This window comes from Myxocyprinus asiaticus, chromosome 8 (genome assembly GCF_019703515.2).
Source record: "Myxocyprinus asiaticus isolate MX2 ecotype Aquarium Trade chromosome 8, UBuf_Myxa_2, whole genome shotgun sequence".
Taxonomy (NCBI): Eukaryota; Metazoa; Chordata; class Actinopteri; order Cypriniformes; family Catostomidae; genus Myxocyprinus; species Myxocyprinus asiaticus.
The window spans coordinates 45,672,497-45,696,918 of NC_059351.1; the positions used below are offsets into that span (position 1 = coordinate 45,672,497).

General features: G+C 37.6%; 1 protein-coding gene across 3 annotated transcripts in view; it reads left to right on the forward strand.

The window, feature by feature from the left end:
- Positions 1-988: 988 nt before the first annotated feature.
- LOC127445307 (SH3 and PX domain-containing protein 2A-like) overlaps positions 989-24,422 on the forward strand; it is a 140,438-nt gene continuing 117,004 nt past the window's right edge. For all 3 annotated transcript variants that reach the window (XM_051705292.1, XM_051705294.1, XM_051705293.1), the window contains exons 1-2: positions 989-3,253; positions 18,674-18,754. In XM_051705292.1, coding sequence (XP_051561252.1) covers positions 3,182-3,253; positions 18,674-18,754 — 153 coding nt within the window. In that variant the 5' untranslated portion in view covers positions 989-3,181. The remainder of the gene's footprint in view (positions 3,254-18,673; positions 18,755-24,422) is intronic.

Here is a 24,422-nt window from a genome sequence, read left to right on the forward strand (position 1 = left end):
AAATGAGCTGCATGGTCCAGTTGCCAGAAAGAAACCTTTACTGCACCAATGCCACAAAAAAAAGCCGGATTACAAAATGCCCGACAACACCTTGACACGCCTCACAGCTTCTGGCACACTGTAATTTGGAGTGACGAGACCAAAATAGAGCTTTATGGTCACAACCATAAGTGCTGTGTTTGGAGAGGGGTCAACAAATATTGTGCTCCTTGAAACAACCACACTGTCTTTTTCCAGAGCAGCCTGTATTTCTCCTGAGGTTACCTGTGGGTTTTTCTTTGTATCCCGAACAATTCTTCTGGCAGTTTTTGTTGAAATCTTTCTTGGTCTACCTGACCTTGGCTTGGTATCAAGAAATTTTCCACTTTTTAATAAGTGATTGAACAGTACTGACTGGCATTTTCAAGGCTTTGGATATCTTTTTATATCCTTTTCCATCTTTATAAAGCTCCATTACCTTGTTACGCAGGTCTTTTGACAGTTCTTTTCTGCTCCCCATGGCTCAATATCTAGCCTGCTCAGTGCATCCACATGAGAGCTAACAAACTCATTGACTATTTATACACAAACACTAATTGCAATTTAAAAAGCCACAGGTGTGGGAAATTAACCTTTAATTGCCATTTAAACCTGTGTGTGTCACCTTGTGTGTCTGTAACAAGGCCAAACATTCAAGGGTATGTAAACTTTTGATCAGTGCCATTTGGGTGATTTCTGTTATCATTATGATTTAAAAAGGAGCCAAACAACTATGTGATGATAAATGGCTTCATATGATCACTATCCTTAAATAAAAGACAGTTTTTTTTTGCATGATCAGTCATATTTTCAAAATCAGTGCCAAAATTTAACAATTTCTGCCAGGGTATGCAAACTTTTGAGCACAACTATATAAAATATATATATATATATATATATATATATATATATATATATATATATATATATATATATATATATATATATATATATATATATATATATATATATATATAAACAGGGTTGGGGAGTAACAGAATACATGTAACGGGATTACGTATTTAAAATACTAAATATAAGTAACTGTATTCCACTACAGTTACAGTTTAAATCATTGATAATTAGAATACAGTTACATTCAAAAAGTATTTTGATTACTGAAGAGATTACTTTGCATTTTATTGTCATCTGTTTCATTTAATATTTAGTCCTTTCAGATGGAAAACATTTATACATATAAATGATGCGATCCAAATTGCATTTGAACAGCGGTGAAACACTTTCTTATGATGTGTTACATTCATACGAGCAGATAGAGAAGTAAGTTTGAAGTAAGTTTGGAGCAGAAGAAATAGAAATAAACCTTGTGTAAATTGTCAGCTTTACGCTAAACTAAAATGCTATTTCTAGCCATTTTACATGCACATGTTACCAGGCACGGTCATATTTTTTTATCAAGAAAATTCACGTTGGATCATAATTAATTTTTTTCTAGTAAGACCTTTGATATTAGGGCAAAAATTGTATTCTTGATAATAATTTTTGTATTGTTTTCCTGTAAAAATATCTAAAAATCCTTAAAACAAGATCATTTTGATTTATCTTGTTTTAGAAACAACACTGCATAAAATATTTAGGTTTTTCAGAGAATGTATTTTTAACATGTGTATTTTGTCTTACTGTACTGGCAGAGTTTTTATAGTCAAAACAAGTGAAAAAATCTACCAGTGCTGAAGAAGTAATCCAAAGTATTTAGAATACGTTACTGACCTTGAGTAATCTAATGGAATATGTTACAAATTAAATTTTACAGCATGTATTCTGTAATCTGTAGTGAAATGCATTTCAAAAGTAACCCTCCCAACCCTGTGTGTGCATTATATATATATATATATATATATATATATGTGTGTGTGTTTGAACATAATTAGGCAAACAATTGTTTACAGTTAAAAATACAGCATTTTTTTTTTTACTTTAACCATTAATTTCATATTTATTAATAATGATTGCATCCTCACTCGTAATTGCTTTTGAATGGTTCAGTATAAGAAAAGTATATGGATATATTTTCAAAATTGTTCTGAATATTGAAATCAACTTGTTTCGTAAGGCTAAATAACAATAACTTTTGAAATCAGGAATATTTGCCCTTTTTACCAGCCTGTCTTTTAAAATTGTAGTTACCGTATATGGCCACACGAGGCCAGTGTTAGCCTTAAATACGCCACTTGAGCACATCTGTATCCATGCCGCTTCTGGTCTATTCTTCATTCTTATTGGCAGTATGCAGTTCATCTAACGGAAATCACGCCTCAGCCTGTTAATTCAAACTCTGTCCGTGTTATAGTCAGGTAATTGGATGCGCAGGTTACTACATGGATTATTTTATTAGATTGTACATTGATAAGGCAATTAATCATATTTCGCCTCCGGCATTTATTACAGTAGTTTTTGCAGTTTTGTTTCTTCTACAATTGCCCTACAAACGTTTCAGACTTCCATAAACACACTTTGTGAGGCAAACGGGACAACGTCTGTTCTGTAAAATCCAGTCATCCTCTCTTTTAAGAAGGAAGACAACGGTGTTATCAAAAGAACACTCTGGGGATTTTTCTTCCTCCTCGTAGAGGCTCTTGAACGGCACCAGAGCCTTTGTCAAGAAGCCCAACCCCACATTGCCCAGATATCCCAGTGTGTGCGCGCGCTTCCTGCGAGCATTGACTGCGTTCTCCTGCGAATGGACTTCGCGGTGAATGCGCCCCGGCCTTTATGACGCGCTCCGCTCACGTTGGAGGAGAACCCCCCCTCCCCACCCCCCCGACTTAAGGTAGACCACCATAGTGCACACAAAGGACACGCGCCAATCCTCAACTTAAGCGCTCGTGCCTTGACTCGTCGGTCTGGATTCTAGAAGGACACTGTAGAACGCGTCTCGATTCGAATTCAGTTGGAACGCGAGAGAAATGGATACCGGGATTTGCGTTTCCTGCAGTTTTAGACCCTGATCATTTAATACTCTATCTATATTAAGTCAAGGGGGAATAAACGGACGGGCCGGGGCGCAACAATCGTACGCTTTCATTGAGAAGAAGAACAGCGATATTATTCGAGCGAACGAATTCGTGACTGTCCTTCGCGCAGAGAATTTATTACGTTCGGCAATTTGATCACTAACAGCGCCGAAGCGTCCGCTTCTAAAATGCAGTTTCGGACAGTTTTGGATGTCAAAGTCGTGGATGTGGAGAAGAGGAGGCATCCATCCAAACATTATGTGAGTTGGCTACCTAATTACATCTCGATCCTGATGCTTATTCATTAACTAAATTGCATTTTGCAGATGAGTGCGCATTGCCGTTTGAAAAGTCTCTTTACTATATAATTAAGCAAGATGAGTCAGAGAGTTCATGATCGATTAAAGAACTGATCGGTGACGTGTGTGGTTTGATCAGCTGGTGTCATGCATGAAGTGATCTGCTGGAAGGGTCTCACTTTGATTAAACTTTTATGCATGAAGTCCAGAGTAACTGTCACACCCCCTTGACGGGCAATTTGGGCCACAACTTCAGTGACAGATTTTGGGCTTTAGTGGTCCAAAGAAGTACCCATATATGGCTGGACCATATGATGAATTAGTAATAGACTACTTAATATAGGCCTTTACATGCCTATGAAAAGCAATGTGGTCCCAAAGTCTGAAAGGTCACAAGTGAAAGTGCTTTTATTTTGCATTCCTATTTAATAAAATCCTTTGCTTTAATGAAAGCATGCACTGGAGTTTTTGCAAAACAAATGTTATTCCAGCATGATGTGAGAATTTCTCAATGAGCATTGCTTCGAACTTCATATGGAAGACCTAACATGGCCATTGTCAGAATTTGTTACATTGAATTAGTGACCTAAAATAGTGCAGAATTTCAAATAATATAACACCTTTGTTTTATTTTTTTTTAAATCCGTACACATTTTGTCTGCTTCCAGGTTAAATTGCAAAAGAAAATCCAAGATTTTTAATGTGGTCTCAGACTTATAGTAAATAAGTGCAATAACTTGTATATAGAGTAGCTTATATAGAGTTTGATTTTGTCATAAAAACAGCAAAACTCAATGTGGTTTTGTCAGAACAGCCAACCAGCCAAATAGATAGAGTAAACTGACATGCTAGTGGCCAAATTTACATGTAGCCTTTTAGCTGACAAATTAGCTTATAACATTCATCAGTTGTTAGGACTTTTTGTATTGAACAGCGTTATTAACATAAACCCTTTGTTTCTCAACCAGTGTGAGCTACACAACTGTTCTCAGATCAGCATTAGTGCAATATTATCTATAGCTCTCAGTGGAGTCGCTCGCTTTGGAACAAGACTTTGGAATATGCATGGCGCTGTCCCACAGGCTTACCCAGACTCTGGAAAGAGAGTAAAAAAAGAAAGGCAGTTGTTCAGTCTTGTTAGTTATGTTTGTCAAACAGCTGGGTATGCTTTCTTTATGAGAGAAAAAGAGAGAGAGAGAGAAAGGTGGAGGGTAACTGTGAAGCCACATGCTCTTGTTTTATTCCCCATGGAAGCATTGTGACTTCCTCTCTCTTTGAATGGAGACTTGGATGCATTTTATCAAAGTGCAAAAAACTCCCAAGTTCGAATCCAGGGCGTGCTGAGTGACTCCAGTCAGGCCTCCTAAGCAACCAATTGGCCAGGTTGCTAGGGTGGGTAGAGTCACGTTGGGTTAACCTCCTTGTGGTCGCTATAATGTGGTTCTCGCTCTCGGTGGGGCGCGTGGTGAGTTGTGCGTGGATGCCGTGGAGAATAGCGTGAAGCCTCCACATGCGCTAGGTCTCCGTGGTAACGCGATCAACCAGCCATGTGATGAGATGCGCTGATTGACGATCTCAGATGTGGAGGCAACTGAGATTTGTCCGTCGCCACCCGGATAGAGGCGAGTCACTACGCCACCACGAGGACCTAAAGCGCATTGGGAATTGGGCATTCCCAATTGGAGAGAAAGGGAGAGAAAATCCCCAAAAAAAGTGCAAAAAACTCTTTTCCTTTCATATTTAACTACTTATTTATTTTAATATATCTGAATATTTTGCAATATATTTTAAATGGCCAAAAAGGCCTCTGGACCTTTTTGACCGATTTTCAAATATATTTTGCTACAAATAAAATTTTGCAATGTTGTGGTTCAGCTTGGAGCTGGTTGGTTTGGTTCACGACTCTTTATTTTTAAAATAAATAAATAAATGAATGGGAAAAATACTTCCGGAACCAAGATGGCTCAAAAAAGTGGGTGGGAACTGTTGCGTTCTACAGGCTTTAGTTTAAGTCACAGCCATTAACTGTGATTTGCTACTCGTTGGTTAGTTGCAGATGGTATTAGAGGGAGGGACAATTTCATTCTAGAGATGAGTTGTTTGACCAAAAATATTTGTATTGCAAGAGTTGTTAATATTTTTTGTCCATTTTCCCAGAAGAGTAATGCGTTTATCTGCTAAAAGTTCATTTTTGTCATCTATCAGAAGTACACTAACATAAATTAAAACTAAAAGTCACAATACTCCAATTTTTATTGCTTTCTTTATGCTGGTCTTGGAGCAGTCTTAAATACAGTGGCTGATAATTTGAAGTCTGAAAATTCAATAAAAATAGGGGGTCATGCAATGGAAAAATGTCATGCTTCCAGACAGGAAGTAAACACTGAAATACTCCTCCAATGGATTGGTTCTATTATTCCTTTGTAAGGGTACTGAGTGTAACATGTTTTCTCACACACATAAACTTCATTACCTAGCCCTGGATCCCATCAGTGTCCGAAATGTGTTTCTGTATGTGTGTGTGTGTGTGAGTGTTACACCAAGCTGCCTTGAGGCTCTCCCCAGACAATCTGCTGTCTTGACAGCTTTTGTCTATGACACATTTTATTTGCTGTTTCCATCTGTTAATTTACTGTCATGGGCCACAACAAAAATTCATGCCATGACATGCCATGTTGATATTGTTTGGTGTGTATCATGGCTATCAAAACATTGGTATTGGCCACAAAATGTGACTGAAGCCATGGATGTTTGATTTAGTTTGGCTTGTATTTGGCTTGTGTTATAGCTTAAAGAAAACACCCAAAAAATGAAACTTCTGTCATTATTAATTCACCCTCATGCCATTTCAAACCAGACTTTCTTCTGTGGAACACAGGAGGAGATGTTTTTAATTAGGGGTGGTTCAAAATATAGTTTTTCCGATTAATCATGATCTTCATTTGATCTCAGTATCGATTCTTAAATCCCAAGATCGATCTTTCACACAATGCGCAACCCTCTAATTAGAGGAAATCACTCGCATTTGCAACCAAATTTCACGCTATGCAAAGTGAATGTATTTGGCAGCTGGCTGGTAAATGTTTACATTTCACTCGCCAGTAATTGTGTAGTTTAGTCGTTAAGTGTTCAGCAGCGAGATCCTTTCACAGCGTGTTGAGAGTAAAAGTTGTTCCGTGTAATGTGTGTCCAAGACAAGATCCACGCAACCCATTTGTCATTGAATACTGTCTCTTTTAATGCCCTTTCTGTTCTGTACAGTCAGTTGTTGATCAAAAACAACTACAAAAAACATTTAATTCTAATTAACGCATCGCACAGATGAGGTAAAGCCATTTGAGTCCTCTATCGTCCTCTAGTCCTCTCTAACATGCGCTCATTTAAAGGCTCATTGTTAAAGAGACAGTACCGGTTTTAGAACATGTTCAGTAAATACTTGTAAATAGTACAAATTATGCAATTTAACAATAAATATGTAACAAAAATAATATATGAAATATAATATCTTATTTATTGATTGAATACATTTATCTGTTCATTTTTAAAAAGCCAAAATGTGACCAAAATGATAAAAGTAATAAAATATAATTAGTAAAATTAATATTTTCCTAATGTACCTAGTTCAAAGGTCCCCTATATAATTAGCAGCATTAGCTGGGAATTGCTTTTAGATGTAAACAAAAGGGACATTATAACTGAAATAAATCCTTATGAACTGATATTGAATCGAATCGAAATCAGAATCTAATCGAGAGCTTGTGAATCCGAATCGAATTGGGAAATCTGTATCAATACCCAGCCCTATTTTTAAGAATATTTATGCTGCTTTTTTGGATACAGCAAAAGCACACATTGGTCAGGGACTATCAAATAAAAAAGAAATAACAGCACACTTAAAAGTAGTCCACACAACTCTTCTATTTGAAGTTTTATGATAGCCAAATGATAGCTTTGTGTGAAGAACAGACCAAAATCTTACAGCAGACATCATTAGGTTGATACTCGTGAATCTGTCAAGAAAAAAGGAAAAAAAATTGAAGAAATAAAAATATTTTGCATATAGAAAATGAAGCATTTTTTTAGTGTTATTATGTTTTTTTTACATTGTGACATTATTTTCATGACACATTTTACCCCACCCGCAATTGTCATAACCATAAACCAAATGCAGATTGTCATTATGATATTCTAATTGACGCAACATGAAAAAAATGCTATTTTATTTAAATTGTACAGAAGTTATACATCATAGTGGTACACTCTTGGTACTGCTGTTCATTTTCACTGATTTTAATTAAAAGGAAAATTACAAAAGCACCTTTTTTATTGTAATTCAGTACAAAATTACTGTTACGGTAATAAGAATCATCTTAAGATAAGAATTAAATATGTAAAATGTGATTAAGTGTTCTGAAAATAATATCACAGTGTAAAAAAATCTCAATGGTCTTAAATGTAGGCTTTATTTTATTTTTGTAAAATATGATTTTCTCATCTTATTTATTTTATATATATATATATATATATATATACACACTACCAGTCAAAAGTTTTGAAACACTTGACTGAAATGTTTCTCATGATCTTAAAAATCTTTTGATCTGAAGGCGTATGCTTAAATGTTTGAAATTAGTTTTGTAGACACAAATATAATTGTGCCACCATATTAATTTATTTCATTATAAAAGTAAAATTTAATTTAAAAAAAAGTTTTTGAAATTGATTACTTGGAAATTGATTTACCAAATAATAAAGAAAAGCAGCCAATAATTACCCAACATAGGTGGGAACTCCTTCAATACTGTTTAAAAAGCATCCCAGGGTGATACCTCAAGAAGTTGGTTGAGAAAATTGGTGTGTTTGATTTATTTTGGATTTTGTTTAGTCACAACATAATTCCCATAGTTCCATTTATGTTATTCCATAGTTTTGATGACTTTACTATTATTCTAAAATGTGAAAAAAAAAAAAAATATATATATATATATATATATATATATATATATATATATATATATATATAATAAAGAATGAGTAAGTGTTTCAAAACTTTTGACCGGTAGAGTATATATATATATATTTATTGATTTGGGGTTCTTGGGTGTTCTTTAACCTATTGAAATGCAACACATTTGAATACAGAGAAAAGCTAATAAAATTTTAGAGCCACCCTTTAGTGCAAGTAAATATTTACTTACATTTTGGTTTGTTCTTCATACAAAGGTATCATATGGCTTCAGAAGATTTGGACTAGAGCATGAATCAGTGCCAATGGACTACTTTTATGGTGCTTTTTTGATGCCTGACAACCACTGTTAACAGTATGCTTGCATTGTATGGACAAAAGCAGCTTAAACATTCTTTGAAACATTTCCTGTCCATGTGTTCCATGAAAGAAAAATAAATGGGTTTGGAACAACACAAGGGTGAGAAAATGATAACAGAATATAAACTTCTTGCTGGCTGAACAGTTCCATTAAAGGAACCCCCCTGTTCCAAAATCCACACATCCTATATCAGCACTGTGTCTCTCAGACACATTTATGTACTGACAAATGACTCCTGCTGCATCCTGTCTTTTGTCTCTTGTCCTTAATTTTCCAAAATTTAATTTCCCTTTTCTCTCTCTCCTCCTCCTCTCCTCTTGTTCCTTGTCCAACATGACTTCATGGAGCACTAAAGCTCAGTGCCTTTGTTTGGGGGATCTGACTGCTTGCTGCCAGCACACTATTGCTTTCAGTGCAGCTTGATTACATCATAGAGAATAAATGATGCCAGAGCTGCTGTTGACAACATGTGTGGGCAGGATGTGAAGGCCCTGCCACGGTGGAGCAGTCTTCATGGGAAATAGCCTCCTATCTCAGAGTAGCTATTGGTGGCATCAACCATAAAGGGAAATTGTACTGCAAAGGGATTTGCTTGGATAGTTTATTAGAGTCTGACCATATTTTCAGGAGGAATGTTCAACATATTGGCACTTTATTGTTTTTGTTTTTTTAGTTATCGGTGTTGGTCGATATTTGATACTTAACAGCTGATATCAAATATTTATTTGTAGACTCTTGTTTCTATCTATTTTTAGATTTAAATTATTTTAGCTAGTAAGAAATGTCCTATATCTTGCCTTTTAGTTAGGCGCACACATAAAAAATGTTCATTGTTTATTACTTTCTACGTTTATTTCTGGGCTGCAAATGTTCTTAAGTCTAGCATGATATTTTTTACTTTACCTAATACTGCTTGTTTAACTGTTTCAGACTACACACAAACTAAATTATCTATTGGAACACTTCTAATTTGTTTGCAAATTAAAAAGCAGTAGTTAAGAGTTGGTCAGATTATTTGCATTAAGTCAAGTCCAAATTCTAAACTTTTTAACAAAAATTATATTTTTTAGTAGTTTTAAATTAATAAGCTAGCTTCAGTTGAAGGGTTAACATGCCAAAAGTAAAATGATCGATTATCATATCGGCCAGAAGGAGCTGTTAATCCTCGGATACTGTATCGGCTTTGAAATTCGATACTGGAACATCCCTAATTTGTAGGATGTTTAATACATTATAACAGCTCAGTTTCTAAAGCAACTTCGATCAGCAGCCAAAGCTAGAATTATGTGAACTAATGCCATGTTTGTTTGTGAAGTGTTTTTATTGCGTGGGACACTGAGTCTGGCTCTCTAAAAGGGCACTGGGATGAACGATGAGATTGTGATGAGAGGGTGTTTGAAAGGCCATGTTGGTGTAATGGAGCTGAAAAATAGCAGTAAAATGTACCCTCTCTGACAGTTTTGTCTGTACAGCCCTAGTTACAACATCCAGTAGGCACATAATATCTTGTGGAGGAGGCTGACAATTAACTCTTCACGTTTTTGAAAGCGTTTGACTTTCAATAGTCATAATCAGAAAAATGATAATAACTATAGGTAAAATTTGTCAAGACAAACTTTGATATTGGCTTGACAAGGCCTCGTCTGAAAGTTTGAATAAGTTTTAAAGGGATAGTTCACCCAAAAATTAAAATTCTCTCATCATTTCCTCACCCTTCATGCCATCCCAGATATGTATGACTTTCTTTCTTCTGCTGAACACAAATGAAGTTTTTTAGAAGAATATTTCAGCTCTGTAGGTCCATACAATGCAAGTGAATGTTGACCAAAAATGTTAAGCTCCAAAAAGCACATATATGCAGCATAAAAGTAATCCATATGACTCCAGTTGGATAAATTCATATATTCTGAAGTAATATGATAGGTGTGAGTGAGAAACAGATCAATAAGTCCCTTTTTTATTATAAATTCTCCTCCCTGTCCAGTAGGGGGCTATATGCACGAAGAATGTGAATTCCAAAAAGAATGTGAAAGTGCAGATTTAGAGTAAAAAAAGGACTTATATTGCCCACTTGGGTGATAAAAAAGTGGTCAGTTCCCAAATCCCCTGTCAGCCTTCTCAATGGATTATAAACACACACACATTTTATATATATATGGCTCGTAAGAGTCATTTGTTGGAGAACCGGATTAAACTTGTCACAGTATTTGTTTGTTTTTGTGTGTAGCCAGCGAAGAAATTCTTTGAAGAAAGCATGACATTTTGAATATGTGTTGTCTACTGTGAATATACAGTACAATTTGGTCATATATCAGCTACCCTGCTCTCTAAATATCGGTAACACATTGGCCGTTGAAAACCACATATTGGTTGACCTTTAATTATAACATAGTAATATTGTTGAGTAATGTTTAAGGTTGAGTTTGGGAGAGGATATCTGGTCCCAGAGCACGAGTTCTGAAAGACCAATAGTGATGATGGTGAAAGGTTGGTGTGTATGCTGAATTGACACTTTTTCATCTGCTCCAGGAAACGGTCCACTCAACTTCCACTTCCTGTACTACATCCCTTTCTGGAAGCTGGAAGTGTGCTTGTGGGTATCAGGGTGAAAAATCAAGAGGGCATCCAGTGGCACATGCAAACTTTTCAAAAAACACAACCTTTTTGCCTTTCTCTGTATGGAGTCTCATTACCAATGGTCCCATGTGCAGTTATGCAGCTTAAACCATGCAGTAAATGGTCACCTCCAGAGGACAAGCCCTGGAACTAGTGCCAAACCCACTCTGTTGGGAAAGCCTTTGGAGTACTTGTTAACGTAGTCTTGTGAGTTTGAGTCTGTGTTTTGTGTGAGAAAATATAATTTCCTTCTATAACCTTTAGTTCTTTTGCAAGATATAGAGATTTGGCAGTTCAAAGTTTGTCATTATTTACTCATACCCTGGTTGTTAAAAACTGTACGACTTTCTTCTGTGCATGGAACACAAAAGGAGATGTTTTGTAAACTATCAGAGCTGCTGTTTTCCTTATAACAAAATCATATTGTGACCAGGGACTGTCAAGCAAAAAAAAAAAAAAAAAAGGCACCATGAAAACACTAAAAAAGTAGTCCATTTGACTCATGTGCTACATTCCAAGTCTTTTGAAGCTTTGTGTGAGTAACAGACCGAAATTACAGATTTATCTCACTCTGAATTCAGTGACAGTAGTTCAGATGATCCTCAGCTGAAATCAGGCTGTGTTTACCGAAATTTGAACCACTGCCCCCAGTGGCCGAAGCTGGAATTGTTGTTAAACGTATGGCTACGTGTGAGCTCCAGTTTCTGGGTGTAGTGTATACAGCATGGTGCCAAAAGCGAGTTACCAGGTTAATTACCAGAACCAATGTCTTTGATGCTGCTTGTGCAACACACCATCAGTAGCGCCACAGAAAAAGGTAAACACATTCGAATTGGTGAAAAGATGTCTAATGGGAAATGCCTCTTGTCAATAATGCAGCAGAATGGGGTCGATGTCAGAGTACCACAACATTCGCTAGGAACATGTCAAGTTCCCTTGTGATCATGTTGAAAATCAAATCACTATTATTGAAAGTCTTGCCCTCGGCTGTAGCTCTAAAACCTCATTTGCTCTTCTGCATAATCAAACTTGGTATGTCATGATTGGTGACAATGCCATTTGGCAACATTGACAACACGTAGGGTTCCCAACTGTCCCGTATTAGCCGGTACGTCCCATATTTTGGACGAAATTACGACGTCCCTATTGTCCTGTATTTAAGCATCCCGTATTGAAGTGAAAAAATGCTCAGCACAGCACTGTAGGGTGACCCCACTGGATGGTGCCGCCCAAAATTTAAGCACTCAAAATGCTCATGTGTTGTGTGGCAAAATGTGTGCAACCCTTGCGACATGGTAAATCTGAATGTTCTCAATTGTGAATGAGTTTTGAGAGCTACAACAGATTGTTTTTTGTAAAAATATGTACCAGATATGTCAACAATTTCATGTTGTAGAAGATGTGCAATATAGGTACATACTTGCAAAGCATGGCGAATTGATTCTACGTTTTACACATCACAGATTTGAACTGTTCAGCCCTTGACAGTTGTAAAACGAATTGCCATTTTGTGGCTATAAATGCAGTATGGTTGGAAATATGGTAGATGGATATTCTTTTATGTGTCTCTTGAAATAGTCTCTTTAGGCGGGGTTGGCTTAGTTTAGTGGTAAGGCCTGTACTTTAAGCCCCACCAAGGCTGCTTAAACGTTTCTCAACCTTTTCTTCAAGACAAATCTGAAGACAAGACATCATCTTTCACCAGTAAGTTTCTGTCTCTTTCCTACTAGTCTACTCGCTGCGAATGCTTGATGTATATTTTGAAATATTTAAAAATGTTGGAGTATGCTAGAATTACATACAGTCTTCAAGGAATAGCCGATGTTCTCTTAAGATCTCTTTCATAAATGACTTAACTAATGCATGTTTATAGTGAAAGCTTTGGTTTTGGATGAAATGCAGAGTTTTGCCTTTTGAGTTTTGAGTTACCCCCTTTGAGACACTTCCTATTAGACACTTCCTATGAGTAATATGTTATTTGATTTGTTTTGGTGCCATATTTTATGGGTTATTGATGAGTCTCTGCAGGTATAGAATTGCTTGAAAAAGGTTTTTGTCTGGCATCCCACATCATCTCATTGGAAGCAGAAGGAGGGCTTTCTTCTCTCAAATTAGAAGTTTGAATGTGGATGAAATGGTATAATGTGCTCTTTTTTTCTCATATGCATTTAATATTCATGGTCTCTGTTGGCTTCCAGTAATCCAGCTGCTTTGTCTTAATCATGTTCCCTGACTCTGTCATCAGATACTTATTTGGAAGAAGATGGTCTCCATTGTGTTACATCTGTCTGAGAGTTTTTGGGAACATTTGAAATCACAACACATTGTTACATTCTTATTTCAACATCATTAGCATAACTAAAGCTGATGTTGGAGAATTGATGTCAGAGGGCTAAATGCAAAATTTAGCTAATGGAATAGCTTGTTGCTGATTTTTAAAAACTGGCTAGATTATTTAAAAGTTGAGGAAACCCAAATAACAGGCAATAGCAAGTTGGTTTATGCTCCAAAGTGCTAGTATCTGAATACCAGATCTATCTGGACATGATAATGTCTTTTACCTTTGTATGAAAGTCAATTACAGTAACTAAAGCCTGCCAGATAACTTAATTTCATGGAATATTGCTGCATGAAAAAGAAGATGGCATATTAAAGATGATGTTTTGACAAGCTTTGATTTATAATAACAGCTCATGTACCAGAGGAATGAGAGAAAGGTGTGATGATAACACATTCCTAAAGCTGTTTTATAAAAGCTTGTGTGGCTGGATATGGTGAGGTGTCTGTTGACAGGGTTCAGTTATAGTGTGCAAAAATAGGCAAGATTTTGAAGAAAATGTGAGTGGTGCTTGCCCATGTAAACTTCCATCACAGTGCTAGTGTATTTTGGGTGGTTGCCAGTGCGTTGCTATGAAGTTTCTAAGGTCCTTTTTGGAGGTTGCTAGGTGATTGCTTACTTGCTCAAGTCAAAAATTGTAGTATTCATAAAATTCTCATCTAAGAGTAATTCATAAAGCATTTTTTATGCTTAAAGTAGCTCCTAAACCCACAACAGCTTAGAAATTGTCCTGAGGACTTCTAAATTCCTAAGAGTGGATCACAAACGATCCGAAGCATAACTGCCATTGTCAATCCACATTAAAAACAATGTATACGAATATTATTGTGTATTTTATAAACAACATTGACCTTTGAAAAAGGTATCGCCTGAATTGCAAATGAGTTGATGTATTATAATAATATAATATTTTATCATAAATTGACATTGAGTTTTAAAAAAGCTGTATCAGCTGTGTTTTCATTATCATAAACTTACTTAGTGATGCAATTACCTCGGAGATGAAGGTTTTGACAACTGGCCATGGGCAAAATGAAATTGTGTAGCGCAGATGAATTGGGAATTTCTGTAATTCATCAGCAGAATCATCTATCAAACTATACATGCCCTCTCCAGACCGCACATCATCCGACAAGAGAAAAAAAGGTGGCATTCATGGCCATCATGGGGCTACCCGGTGTAGTTAATACAGTGAATGGGACGCAACTGAAAAAATACACTGGCTTACATTGACAAATTGTCAAACGGGTCAGGATTGTTCCATCCATCCATCCATGCTGACAAATTGCACTCCCCTGTCTACCAATTACTTTGGGCGATTTAGGAAGGCGCACTCAAAAACCGTGACGTCTTCCATAGCAACAAGGTCAAACCTGCCTTACTCTTATCTTATTTCCTTAATAAAACTTGCTCATAGCAGTTTTGTGAATAGATTTTAAGAAAAATTCCTAACTAGGAACTTTTTGGAAAACTCCTATTGGTAAGATAAAAATCTTTGTGAATACAGGCCCTGGTCTCTAGATATGACTCAAATCCCTCATTCAATGTAAGTTCTTGCGAGTATTTTATTGCCCACCAGGGGAAAATCGTAAGTCTGATAACATAGAAAAGTAATAGCACACATCTTATTAACAAGTCACATGATTTGAGGTATCATTTATGTCATCATTTGTAGCACAAATGTTGCGGGATGAATTACGCTCCAAATTTAATACTTATGTTTGGAATTTTGCAGAACCCCTAACCCTAAGTAGTATTAACACTACCAGGAGTTATTTAAAGGATTTACATATGTCCGTTCTTCATAATCATTTTGGACATGGTTTATAATAGAAATTTGTCATTGTAAATTTAGAAATTAGCATCTGTAAAATTGGTCAAGACATTGTACTCATAGTTGGCTTTCCTGTTGGTGTAAATTCCTCAAATGCTAATTTTAGCTCACTGAGACATTGAAGTTGCGCTTGATATTTTGGGCGTGGGCATTCAGCAATCCTGTTTTCCACTGTGGTTGCCATGAGGACAGTCCCATCAGCCAATCATGATGGAGAGCTGATGAGTCTGCATCTAATACACACAGAGACACGTTTGAGGCTGCCCTCCACTGTGAAACTACAAATTATGGTTGGGCAAGGAAGGACAGAATCAGCAAGCATACATGCCAGTCCAGTCGGAGGTCTTTAAATAACTCCCGTAGGCAAGCACACACACACACACACACACACACACACACACACACACACACACTCAGTGCACTTGCTTTAAAAGAAATTCTCTCACACTCTTTTTCACACATTCACACACACCTCGTCCCATGCTCTTTCAGGCAAACAGTCTGTGATATGTATCTATTTGGATAGCTGTACACACACTGTGGGAAACAGCATGAGGTGATTTAGTCAAGGTCTTTCCCAGCATTCAACTAACAGAGGAGGCACTTTAACTTTAAAAAGTCAAGTCTCATTTCTATTCTCTGAAAAGTGAATGTAGCCTATCAGTCTCTCCAGCTCTGCCACAAACATCTGACCCATTTTTATATGTTATCTGTCATATTTCATTACCTACAAAAAGGCTTATGCCGTTTCCCACTTTATGGTTCATGACATAATCTTTGATACACAACTGAATTTATGGGCCTGTTACATGGAGAAACGGTAAATATAACGGTTTGCTTGTCTAATAATTGAGGCCAGACTCAATTGCACTCAACATATTGTGAAAAAACAGACAAGCGATACTTTCACACAAGTATCAGCTATCTTATGAAATGTGTTTTTCTTGCAACAGATGTCAAAGTGACCATCAATGCTCTCCACATGTGCTCAGTCCTCTGGGTTTTTTGCTTTGAGTATTTCAGTAGAACAGGATATGGTTTCATATGGCAGCCCCCATGAGGGCACCCCTGCCCCATGTAGAATTAAACAGCTTTTATAAGGTTACTGATATGAATCCTCATCTCATGTGAGTGGTCATGATTTTATATGTGTTTCAAAATTACAATACATTTCTTTAGGAGTAAAAAGTGTTTAATGGGGAAAAAATTACTGAGTGCACCATTAATATAAGCGAATAAAGACAAAATTGCTTATTTTTGTTTAACTTGCCATCCAAAACTCAAACAATGCTCTTTATTGGGGGTGATGTTAAGATGACACCATCCTGTAAGACAGATCATATATGTCCTGGGTTGAGAGGACAGAGGAAGCCCTTTTGTTCAGAGTTCAGTTGGGTGCAGTGCCCAGTCACCTTGCAAGTATTCTTCCTGAGGGAAATTCGTGCGAAATGGAGTTCCCTTCTACTTCATTTCCACTGAGTGCTCTGTTTCAGATGATGTCATATTGTCTGTTGGTGGCCTTGTGGAGGGACTAAACCACTGATCTTCACTCTGTTTGCAGGACAATAGGGCTGGATTTGTTTTGATGCCACAGTGGTGCATCCTGATCTCTCAGTGCGGTGAAATGGTTTTGAGAAAGGTTCATAATAAATTCAATATTTCAATATTCAATATTTTTCTATGATTCGCTCTTCTTTCAATATGTTTTATTGGCTTGTCAAATAATGGTAAATTTAACATTTGTTTGACAAAGAGATAATGTACAGTCAGACAGTTGTTATCGCAAAATAAGTCCAGATGGAGTGATCAGGACCCCGTTGCGAACCTTGTATCAACCTGAAGGAGTTTATTTTGCGATAACAACTGGCTGACTGTACATTATCCCACTTATTATACAGCTACTAAGCAAATAAATATATAAATGGACATAAAATATTGATTTGCATTGAAATTATTTAATTATGTGTTGAGAAAAATTGCTGAACAGCTGAATTCCACCTCTGGTGTGCGTCAGAGTTCTTAGTGTTTTTGTGAAAATGACAGTCTGACTCCTCCTTATTCAGCCTATTACAAGACTACTTGCCAAATAAACACGAAACATTGATTTAAGTTTAATTTATTTTATTAGCTCACTTGTAAAGATCACACAGTGATGCGAGAAGCAGAAAAGATGACTCGCAATGAGTCTGAAATGTCTTAATCCTCGGAAATGCGGTTGTTTCTCAGAGATGTCAGACCACTAGATGGCGCCATTGACCAATCAAAATGTAGTATTCCAGAGTGCCTTGTAATAAGTAATGATAATAATTAATTGTTCAGAGTCATCCAAATAAGGAGACTTAGCTTGACTCATGGCAGTGTAAAATTTTACATCAGAAGCAGACTACTGTATGTAAGTTTGCAAATGCAGACATTGTAAGTGAACTTCCTTGTTGTAGTAACATGCGTTCTTGTGTTTCTGTGGCAGTAACAAGTTCACCTTCAAATGTTTGGGCCATTAAACCAAATGTGTCATGATTTAGGTTGCTAGTGATCAATGTGTCAGTAGTTTCAGTCAACTGACAATTGCTTAGTTTCAGAGGAATCAGAAAAAAAAAAAAACTTTTCTTTGTCTGTCTCTTTCTTCTGTGCTAGCTTCTATACTCAAACTACTTTTGGAACTTGCCAGTGATATACTGCAGGTATTGTTTACTTTTTTATGACAAATTGCTTATGTTCCTCATTTGTAAGTTGCTTTGTATAAAAGCATCTGCTAAATGACTAATTGTTTAAAATGCAAATGTATTTGGCTAAAAAAAGTGACTTTTATGTGAACATGCCCAATAAACTAAGACACACTTTGATGTCTGGTTTTATAAGCATACATTATGAATGAAAAGTGCTCCAGTTTCACTTTATTTTCACTATTGTTTCAAATATATTTGACCATTACAGTTCACTGTACAAAACAAATGACACAAAAGCAATAGGACACATTTTTTTTAATAGAATTTTCCTCCTGTTGTCGGCATACAGAACAATAGCAACTGAAGTCATGGGATTTAATACAGTACTAGTCGACACAGGCCCCAAACATCAACTAGTGAAACTATTAGACTAGCCAACTAGTTATGATGCATTTCGGAACGCATCGACACATGAAACTGAGCTCAGTGCCGAGTATGTTTTTGCTTTTACAGTAAAATGGTCTTTGGTTAATTTTTTCAGCATTTGTGTCATTGTTTTCAGACTTTAATTGTTTTCTATGTCTTTCTCTTTGTTTTCAGGTGTATCTCATCAATGTCACATACTCTGACTCCACGTCCCACATCATCTACAGAAGATATAGTAAATTCTTTGACCTTCAGGTAACTCAAGTTTAGAAGCTGCTCTCTCTTTCTGTCTCACTTGTCCTACTTTTATATTGTGTCTTTTTTTTTTTTTTTTTTGGGTTACTTGGTTTTCACCTCAGAACTGAGTATAATGTATTTTTAATAGCTGTTGTATGCAAGCCAGGGCTATATTTTGGTCTGTTTCTCCCTCTTTCTCAGTCTCAATGTGTTTTATTGGTATGATAAATAAGTAATGGTATATTTTGTATTACCAAAGCAGTCGCAAGTTAGACAAAAGTTATAATAGTGCAAAAAAAAAATAATAATAATGAGTGGAATAAAAAAGTTTTATGATGTTTAATGTACCATGCATTTCAGGCCTCAGCCAAGGCGTTTGGCAGAATTACATTTATGGGTGTATTTTGCAAATTAGAGTCTAACTCCACGACTCTAATGTTTAGGATCTCAGGACACCTCTGCCTTTTTTTTTTATACATACACCATGGCAATACTTTATGGAAATATATCATGGTATTACCATGCTTGTTTGAAGATGTACCATGTAATACCATGGTTTTGGACAGACACCATGGTAATCCCATGCATTTGGACATGTGCCATGGTAACACTATGTTATTTTCTTACATGTGCCATGGCAATACTTTGGTATTCTTTGAACAAGAACCTTGGTAATACCATGGTATTCACTGAAGTACATTGGAGTACCATATTAGAATATGAATTCCAACATAGTACTCTTTTTTTTGTGTAAGGAATGGATTTATTTGTTTGTGTGTGTTTGTAGTGCTTTTTTAAAAAGACTGTTGGGTCTCCCTAAGGTTCTGCTACATTTCTATAGTCTGTTGAGTTGATTAGTCTTCTATCAAAAACTTAAGTGTTTAACACAGGAGGTAATGGTGGTAAAGCCTCTATTGATAAACCAAGCGGCCTGGCTAACCCAATCATTAAGTTTCCTCCTCTCTTGTTCCTAACTCTCCGTATGGGATAAACGTCAGGAGAAATAACAAACATAAGGAAGAGGAATGAGCTGTAAACAGATGCCATGAATGGTTGTAAGAACTTATAAATAATGTACTTGGCTGTGCTGACAGTGCTGTTTTCAGGTTTTAAGTAGTTTTAGTAGTTACGTAGCTTCCTGATGTGGTTCCTATTGAGAATAAAGCTAATCCCAGGATGTTGATGGTACTGTAGCTGATTTGACATGGATTCTAGATGGTTTTCGGTTCCCTCTTCAATTCCCTCAGTTGCTCTTGTAATTTTATCATTACTAGCATTAGTTTAATTTCTTTTTAAAGTGTTGCAGCCATTGTCATCCACAGTGGTTGGGGACCCAAGAGAATTGGGGACCTATCAACTATCTGGTCAATGTGTCTATGGATGGTTATCCTGGCTGAGCATTATGTATTTGTACAAACATCAATCCATAAGAAGTCTTTATCTTTCACTGTTGCCGCCAATGTACTGTTGTTTAGAATTAGCATGCTGCACATATAGGTGGAACTCCAAGCTAAACAAGGGAACTGTGTTAAAGAGCTTCACTGTTTAACCATTCCCTAATGCTCCACAGTTCATTTAAAATAAAATCATGCACACTAGCCAAGAATAAGGCTTCAAACTTTCTTTCTTTCTTTTTGCTGTTAGCTGAGCAGAGGTCTTCAAACCAAATACAACATTGTGCAGACTGAAATGTGTGATTTTAGTAGATTCAATTACTTTGATTTCAATGATTCTGAAAAAAATAAAAATAAAATATCATGGTAACTATTTCCAGCAAATACCATGGTTACTACAATTATTTGTAGTGACTTCAATAAAATTGTAATTAGCTACGTTTTTAAACAAATGAAACAAATGGCAAAAAATTCTGGAAGCTCCTGAATCGTTTGGAGATGTCAATGAATGAACTGCTTGATATTTCTTAAAATTTATGGTTACTTTTGAAAGGGATATGCTATGTTTATTGCCAACATATTTTATGCTTCACAGTTTTACTATATTAAAGTTAACTGTAGCAAAAATGGCATTTTGGCAAAAATGTTGCAGATTCTTATTAAATTATCGATTAAGGAAGCAGGGTAATCTACCTTATTTTCATTAGAGTAATGGCAGTTGTAGTGTAGTCTCTAAATGTGTTTAATTTACTTATATATATACAAGCTTGTTTTGTAGTGACCATAGTTACAATGATCTAACAATAGTGATGATGAGCCACATGGATATACTTGTGGTAACTATGGTCTTACTAGAAATAAACACAGTTTAAAATCAAATCAAATCCCTTTATTGTCACTCAACCATATACACAAGTGCAACAGTGGGTGGAAGTCTTGGGTGCAGTTCCGAGTAACATAGCAGTCATGACAGTGATGAGACATACCAATTTACAATAAACATCAGATTTACATATCTAATATACACATAATTACTCACAACACAATATACAAATAATAATATACAATGTACAGTATACAATACACACAATATAGAATACACTTACACACAATATAGAATACACAGTATACAAAAATAGTATATATAAAATATACAATAGGTTGTATGTGCTGTATTGACATTCAGGCTGATAGTCAGTTGCCAGTGTGTTGTTAAGAGAGAATATATTTATGACAGTCCAGTGTGAAATTAATAAAGTGCAGTGCAGATGTATATTGATTGTGAGAGATCAAAAGTTAAAAAGTCCGATTGCATGTGGGAAGAAGCTGTCATGAAGTCATCTGGTGCGGATCCTGATGCTGTGATACCGCCTGCCTGATGGTAGCAGTGAGAGCAGCCCATGGCTCGGGTGGCTGGAGTCTCTGATGATCCTCCGTGCTTTTTTCACACACCGCCTGGTATATATGTCCTGGAGGGAGGGAAGCTCACCTCCGATGATGTGTCTGGCAGTTCGCACCACCCTTTGCAGGGCTTTGCGGTTGAGGGCAGTGCTGTTGCCGTACCAGGCAGTGATACAGCCAGTCAGGATGCTCTCTACAGTGTGGTGTAGAACCGTGTGAGGATGTGGTGGTTCATTCCAAACTTCCTCAGCCGTCCCAGGAAGAAGAGGCACTGGTGAGCCTTCTTCACATTGGCCTCAGTGTGGACGGACCATGTGAGTTCCTCAGTGATGTGGACACAGAGGAACTTGAAGCTGCTGACTCTCTCCACAGGTGCTCCATTGATGGTGATGGGGCTGTGTTCTCTGTCTTTTCTCCTGAAGTCCACCACAAGCTCCTTGGTCTTGCTGACGTTGAGGGAGAGGTTGTGCTCCTGACACCAGCGTGTCAGATTGTACACCTACTCTCTGTAGGCTGTTTCATCGTCAGTGATCAGACCTACCACTGTCGTATCGTCAGCAAACTTAATGCTGGCATTGGAGCTATGTGTTGCCACACAGTCATGTGTGTACAGGGAATACAGGAGTGGGCTGAGAACACAGACCTGAGGGGCTCCAGTGTTGAGGGTCAGTGATGAGGAGATGTTGCTGCCCATTCTAACCACCTGGCGTCTGCTTGACAGGAAGTCCAGGATCCAGCTGCACAGCAAGCAGTTTAAGCCCAGAGCCAGGCGTTTCTCATCAAGCTTGAAGGGCACTATGGTGTTGAATGCTGAGCTGTAGTCTACAAACAGCATTCTCACATATGTGTTCCTTTTTACCAGGTGGGAAAGAGCAGTGTGTAGTGTAGATGCAATGGCATCATCAGTGGAGCATGGTAAGCAAACTGCATTGGGTCCAGTGAGGTGGGCAGCACAGAGCAGATGTAATCTCTGATTAGCCTCTCAAAGCATTTGCTGATGATGGGGGTCAGAGCAACAGGACGCCAGTCATTTAAGCAAGTGATTTTGGATTGCTTTGGTACAGGGACAATGGTGGATGTTTTAAAGTATGTGGGGACCATAGACAAAGAGAGGGAAAGGTTGAAAATGTCCATAAAAACACCAGCCAGTTGGTTCGCACACACTCTGATGACGCGGCCCGGAATGCCGTCTGGACCCACAGCTTTATGAATATTCACCCGTCGGAAGGATCGGGTTACATCCGAGAGTGATCTAACCTCTGTAGCTTCAGCCGCTCTCCACGAGGGCAGAGTTATTTCCCTCGAAACGAGCATAAAAAGTATTTTGCTCATCCGGGAGAGAGTCAGCGGTGTTCACGGAGGAGTTTTTATTCCCTTTGAAGTCCGTGATGATATTAATTCCCTGCCACATGCTTCTAGAGTCGGTGGTGTTGAACTGTCCTTCAATCTTGTCCCTGTACTGGCATTTGGCTGCTCTGATAGTTTGCGGAGGGCATAACTGGCTTGTTTATGCTCCTCCGCATTCCCGGAATTAAAAGCGGAGGTCCGCGCATTAAGTGCCGCACGGTTTCTAGTTGGGGTAGATCCGTATTGTTTTGGTCAGTAAAACATCCTCTATGCACTTCCTGATTAAACAAGTTATGCTATCAACGTAAACCTCGATGTCATCATCAGAGGCGGACCAGAACATTTCCCAGTCCACGTGATCAAAACAGTCTTGTAGCATAGGATCTGATTGGTCCGACCAGCACTGGATCGTTCTGAGGGCGGTTGCTTCCTGTTTTGTTTTCTGCCTGTAATTGGGCAGAAGGAGAACGGAAGAGTGGTCTGATTTGCCAAATGGTGGGCGGGGGAGGGATTTGTAGCCAACCCAGAAGGGAAAGTAGTAATGGTCCAAAACGTGATCCCCTCGTGTGTTGAAACTGATGTGTTGGTAGTATTTCGGTGCTATTGACTTGAAGTTGGCTTTGTTAAATTCCCCGATCACAATGAACGTGGCCTCAGGGTGCACGGTTTCTTGCTTGCTTATACTCCCATACAGTTCCTTGAGTGCCCGGTCTATGTCGGCATGGGCGGGATGTACACAGCTGTGATAATGACCGCTATGAATTCCCTCGCTAGCCAGAATGGTCGACACAGAAGCATGAGAAATTCTAGATCAGGAGAGCAGAAAGACTTGATAGAATGTATGTTCCTCTGATCACACCAGGATTTGTTGATCATAAAACCACCTCTGCTTTTACCTGAGAGGTCTTTCGCTCTGTCCACTCGGTGCACGGAGAACCCCACAGGTTCGATGGCTGAATCTGGAATCTCAGCAGACATCCAAGTTACTGTAAGGCAGATAATGCAGCAGTCCGTCGTTGGAAAGAGATCTGCGCTCTCAGCACGCAGAGCTTGTTGTCTAGAGACTGAACATTTGCCAGTTGAATACTGGGTAGCGGGGGTCGATTTGTGAGACATCTTAGTCTGATGAGAACGCTGGCTCTCCTTCCCCTTTTCCTGCTGCGTTTCCATGGCTGGGCCACCCAGACAAAGGGCTCCGCTGTCGTGTTTGTAAACAGCGGGTCAGCATTGAGGTATTTAAAGTCCGGTTTTTGGTGTGCTATTGCAGAACCAATGTCCAAAAGTGTTTGTCTATCGTAGACAATAAGGCAGACAACATCCAAGACAAAAAAACATAAGAATCGTAGACAAAACAAACAAAAAACTGCAACATTGGATCGGAGCTCGCAATCAGTTTCACTATGGTTATTATACAAGAACTATGGTAAATGTTCATAAAGGATGGGCGTATATTCTTGGTTGTATATCCGGAAGCCTATATTGTTTGTACTTCTAGGTTCTTGTTTGAAGTTTCAGGTTTCTATTTTGTCTTCTCCGGTCTCTTT